This window comes from Pteropus alecto, unplaced genomic scaffold (genome assembly GCF_000325575.1).
Source record: "Pteropus alecto unplaced genomic scaffold, ASM32557v1 scaffold118, whole genome shotgun sequence".
Lineage (NCBI taxonomy): Eukaryota > Metazoa > Chordata > Mammalia > Chiroptera > Pteropodidae > Pteropus > Pteropus alecto.
In genome coordinates, this window is record NW_006440654.1 from 52,363 (window position 1) to 58,084 (window position 5,722).

General features: G+C 61.6%; 1 protein-coding gene across 1 annotated transcript; it reads right to left on the bottom strand.

Moving 5' to 3' along the window:
* Positions 1-1,367: 1,367 nt before the first annotated feature.
* ACR (acrosin) lies at positions 1,368-5,722 on the bottom strand (the record flags this gene model as incomplete). The annotated part of the gene is made up of 4 exons (XM_025051018.1): positions 1,368-2,364; positions 2,802-2,947; positions 5,300-5,583; positions 5,712-5,722. Coding segments are annotated over 4 exons (987 nt in total), but the record flags the coding sequence as incomplete, so codon positions are not given.

Below are 5,722 nucleotides of genomic sequence, written 5' to 3' on the forward strand. Positions count from 1 at the left end.
TGCTGGGACGGGCCCCTTCGTCCCCTTGTCCCGTGAGGGGGTGTGGCCGAGCTTGTGCAGGGATGGAGGGGCAGGGGCTGGGGGCTGACGCAGGGCCACGAGGAAGCTTTGGAGGTGACAGGCATGCTCCCACACTCATCGCGGCCGGGCTCCATGGGCGAGTTTGTCAGACTTACACCTGCCGTACCACCCAGCCTCCCCGCTCCCGAGCGCTCACCCAGAAAGGGAGGCACGTGTCCGCAGAGGCTCATCTGTGGGGACCAGAAGTAGGTCGCTGACAATTCTTTACCAAGAATATAGTTTCTGTGGAAAACCCCAATAAGGTAACCTGTTTCTCGATGAGCTTCCTACACACTAAAGATGAACTGCCTCCATTTTTTTCACTTCCATTTAAAAATTGCAAAAATTACATTCATTGGCATGTTAGTTTTTTGCAAATACAAGATTCTAGATATTGACCACGTTCACAGTTAGAAGTCCCTGCTCTCTGTCATTACTGTCCCTCTGTCATTCCTGATGTGGCCAGTTGTCTGGTGTCAGAGTTTCACCATGTGCACTTTGAGCTACTGTCGTCATTTTCTGTTATTCCAATAAGATTCACTACGAATTCTAGTTTTAAAACTACTGCTGACTCGCCTACCCATCGCACAGGAAAGCAGTGAGCCTCTCCTCAGGCGCCAAGTCCCCCTTTTCCCATCTGTCCCCTGGCCCCACGTGCGGGAGGAGCCGCCCCAGGACCGTCCTCAGGCACGTGAAAGCAGATCAGAGACTCTCGCTTCACTCGTGACCACCGCATACGTGACTCTAAAAATGAACATTAGCACCAATGCGCGGGCCCTCCTGTGTGGCCCAAGCATTTCAGGAGTCATGAGTGGACAGACAGCATGTGCCCAAGTGCCCTTGCAGGTCACCATCTCGCCACCAGATGGCTGCAAACAATGGCATCTGTGAGCGACTGCAGTGTGCAGGCTCTGCCCGAGTGCTCCACACCTGCCCCCAGGGCGTCGTCACGCCACCCCTCGGCCACCTTCCTGAGGTCTCTCACCACTCTTGGTGTCTGCTGCTGGCCCTCTCTATTGGTTCTGTGTGACACATCTGTACCCTTATATGGATTTTTCTCCTCACACAGCCGGCCTCTGTCTCTTGCAATTAAGTAGTGCCATTAAATGCCACTCAGGACATCCAAAACAGGCCCCCATCACTACTTCTGGAAGGTTTTGACAAATAATGTTTTCTCTTATTTGCTTGAATCCAAGAATAGGGTTTAACCACAGGTAAGCATCGAGCTTGAACTGACAGCATTGTATCTGCCACCAGAGCCACAAGCAACATTGTGTTTCAAGGTAGAAGTTCATTGTTTGGCTGTCCTGTCGCCTGTTACCTTTGTGTTCTGGGGCACCCAGCCTTCTGCATGTCCTCTCATGGGTCTGCCTCTCCCACCTGGAGAGGGTGCCACAGGAGACCTGTGGCTGCTTCCAGGGCTTTTCCCCCCAACTCCCCGCCCCCAAACGAGGTGCAGACATAGTGAATGCAGAACAAAGACCATGCCAGCCAACATCCCCAAGTCACCTCGTTCCGGTTTTAAAAATCAAGATTTTAAAAGATGCAATTGGCGTTAATGTACAAGCGACCCCTGCTGGGGGGCGAGGGAGGGAGGCAGAAGAGATGCAGGTTTGGACTGAGTCGGGAGGGCGGATGATAAGAATTCAGAAAACACTTCTGTGTAAAGATATATTAATTTCATCTTTTTTTTCCCCCCCATGGGAGTGAAGGAGGGTTCACAGGATCTGTTGACAGTGGGGTCAGATCAGGAGGAGGTCAGTTCTGGGGTGTCTGTGGACTCCCATAATTGCCTCTAATGTTAATGAAGGTCTTCCCCTTTAAGATCTCCATGAGCTGCTCTAGTCTCTTGGCGAAAGAGAGCGCGTGGGGGCGGCCACTGAACGGCGGGCGTCCGGGTGCGTGCGCGAGCGGGTGCGGGGGCGTGAACGGGGACGGCGGCGACGGCGGCGACGGGGGCGACGGGGTCAGCGCGGGAGGCCGGGGGCGCGGCCTGGAGGCGGGTGCGTGGATGGGTGGCCGTGGGAGAGGGCGGAAGTACCAGGGCGGGCGGACGGTGGGGCGCACGGTCGTCGGCGGCTTCGGCAGGGCTGCGGGGACGGGCGGGTGCGACGGGCCCAGCTGGATCGGTTTCAAGGCGCTGTAGCCGATCTTGGAAGCGATCCAGTTCAGATAGGGCCACGTGGATGTGTAGATGCCGGGGCGCTTCGCTCGGGCACAGCCTACCCCCCAGCTGGTGACTCCCACGACCACGTAGGCGTTCTCCACGTTGTCTTTGCACATGAGAGGCCCGCCACTGTCCCCCTGCCCAGGGCGACACGGGAGTCACTGTCTGTGTGAGCCACCAGCCCTGCCCACTATCGCAGTCACGTGGCTTCCTGCTGCCACACACTCCGGTGGCTGTGAGGTCTGCGGTGGCCCAGCAGTGGGTTGGGTGTGAGGGGCGCGGCTGGTCAGGGTCTTCCGGGCAGAGGGGAGGGGAGCGGACACGCGCGCGCAGGAGCGCGCGGGGCGCGGGGCGAAGGCCTGTGCTCCGTCTTCGGGGACAGTGTTTGGGTGATGCGATCTCTGCGTCCAGGCGGGGGAGAAAGCACTAAATGTGGTGCTTGGTTCTTTGTAGGGGCAGCTGAGGGGTATCACCTCCCAGCCTCGTTGTGACTTTCGATACAGGAAAAGGGCCACTGGAGGGCGGCCCGGAGACGGGGCGGCGGTGCGCGCGGGGCCGCGCTCCGGGCACTTACCTGGCAGGTGTCGATCTTGCCCTCCGGGTAGCCCGCGCACAAGTTGGTGGAGAAGATGCGCCCGTTGTACCACTGAGACGAGTTGCACAGGTCGAGGTCCAGGAGGTTCACGCGCGCCTCCTGCAGCACAGGCGTCGGCTGGACATCTGCGGCCGGAGGACTCGGTGGTCAGGGATCACGGGAAGACGTGTTTCGAGAAGACCCTGCCTCTCCCCTCCACTGGCCGGCCCCCTTTGTCCCGTAAACTCCGTGGAAGTCGGGGGCCCTGGCTTCCCTTGCGTGCCCCCTAAGGGGAGAAACTGCACAGCTGGGGCAGCGCCCAGCAGGGGCATGGAAGCCGAGGTGCGGCAGTGGTGTGGGGGGCACAGGGACGGTGGCGGGGAGCGGGCAGCTACTGCCCAGGGGATGCGGCCTTAACGGCGGATGCTGCCGGCCGAGGTGAGTGGCAGTACAGGGTGGCGGCCTCACAGCGCAGGTGCCACTGTTTCCCTTCTCCCATCCGGGTGGGGGTCCAAGGTCACAGGAGGGGGGCGGCGTGGCATGGATCCTGACCCTGGTTTCCTCTCTAGACTCATGTCCGGGACACACCTCTCGGTCCTCACCACCTGGCTGTCGGCTGCCCTCCCTCAGGGCCCCTCTGCTCACTGTGGACAGAGTCCCTGGTTGTGTTGGCGAGTCCCTCCCCACGTGCCCTGAACCCCTGTTCTGAGCAGACGAGGGGAAGAGGACAGGTGTGGCAGGGCCCTCGCACATGGGCGGCTGGTCAGTGGCCAACAGCCTGACACGCTGCCATGACCGTCAAGTCAAGAGAGGCCCAGCCTGGGCTGTGGCTCCAGCAGTCAACACCACCTCCGGCCGATGCGCGCAGCTGTCCCCTCTTGGTCAAGTGGTCCCATAGCAAGAGGCTTCTGACAGCAGCGGTTGCTCCGGTCCCACAGCCAACGAGCAGGTGGGTCTGAACACCGCCTGAACGTGCTGTACAGGCCACATGGAAGCCAGAGGTGTGTGCCTTGTTCACGTTGCCCCTCCCTTTAGCCCCCACCTGCCCGTCCTGTCTGATCCACAGTGACAGCGCATGTGCACTGCCCTCGACACTTAGGTACGGCAAGCCTGGCTGGTCGGCCATTGAGGCTACATCTTAAACCTATGGCAGAGCCTACAGTCCTGAATGCCTGGGTCTCACTGTTCAGAGCCAGGGTTCCCGGGACAGAGAAGGGTTTGCCCAGTCCCAATCCCTTAGTTTCAAATGACAGATGCTAGGAAGCCTGCAGGAGCTCTAACTTCAGTGGAAACAGGAGGACGGCCCCAAAGCACAGGTGCCCAAGGAGAAGGCGGGAAAGGAGGGTCTTGGAGGAGCTTGGAGCCTGGAGAGTTCTTTAACACTTGGCCTTGGGGTGGGGGATGTGTTTGCTAATAGGAATCGCATTAAGTTGAGAGGGTTTCCAGAACAAAGGAAGACACAGCTGGGAGCCCCTCACCCTCCTGGGCAAAAGTGGGGGTGGGGTGGGTTGTCCAGAGGGGACCCCTGACAGCAGCGTCCCAGAGCTGGCAAGAACCCGAAAAGCGGTGGATGTGGCCGGCCGGGCAGGCAGAGCACGAGCCAGGGCTGGGACGAGGCGGGCGCGGGGGCTCGCGGCAGAGGCCGTGGCGGAGAGCAGCACCCCGCCGGGCAGGGGAGGTCGTGGGCCAGCGGGAGCCGGTGAGAGCAAGGGCCCCTGGGAGACACCTTCCCAGAGGGCCGAGACGGAAGCCAAGCCGTCTCTGAGAGGGGAGACGGGCACCATGGAGTCCTGGCTGCCAAAACAGGCCGTTTTAACCCTCAGATTCCCGGACGGCATGAGGGAGCCTGGATTTTCCATTTTCAAAGGACACGAGACTGAGGACAAGGTGAAGCTCAGTCATGCCCTCAGGTCCATACTTGCGACTCGGGGGAATTTCTCGCTACCAGCTGTGGAAAGCCTGGTGGACTTGCCCTGCTGGCCGCAGCTGGCCGTCCACGCTGACCGCAGCGAACCAGCCCCCACCTGCCCCGTCCAGAGCGACCTTGAGTGGGGTTAGGTGGGGGGAGGGTGTGACGGCGCTGAGGGTGGGGCTCCCGCTGGGCCTTGGGGTCTCAGGGCGGGAAGACTCCGATTCCGCTCCTCCACTCACGGATGGGGAGACCGAGGCGCAGGGCAGGGCAGGGCTGGCCCGCAGCCACAGAGCCCCGGGCTCCTCTCCAGCGCCGTCTCAGGCCACGTCCCCATCTCCAGAACGGACACCTGGGCTCCTGGCCCGGGACGGACACAGCCGGCCCGTTCCAGAAATGCTGGGGTCGTGAGCCCCGCAGCCTTCCCTCGGGTGGCCGTGCCATCACCAGGCAAGGGCTCCGACAGGGGACTCCGCGTCATCCCCGAGGGCGCGTCTGCCGCTCGGCTGGGCACCGGCGCACCGCCTGTCACCTCGCAGTCCACGGGAGAGACCCGCAGCCCCGCTCCCGGAAGCGCCTCCGTACTCACCGGTCTCTCTCAGGAATCCCCAGCCGATCACCCAGCACGTCTGGGGGATGCTGGGCGGGCCCGCCGAGAACTGGGGCAGGCAGCCGGGCCCCACGAAGCGCCCGCAGAGGACCGGCGGGGTGATCTTCAAGAGCGCGATGTCGTTAGTCTCCAGCCCGGGGTGGTAGCGTTCGTGAATGATGATCTTCTCCACGTGCCGCTCCTGCAGAGGGGGTTTCACCGGCTTGTTGCTTCCGAACTCAATATCTCGGGCTCCGAAAATCAGCCTCCACTCGTACACCTGCCTGCGGGCAGAGGACCCCGCGTCACGCTCGCCACGCTCGGCCGGCAGAAGCCTCGGCCGCCCTCGCTCAGAGCCCGGCCCGAGCCCCCGGGGGAGCTGCGCGGCCCTGGAGAAGGTCCCCGCACGTACTTTTTCTCCCG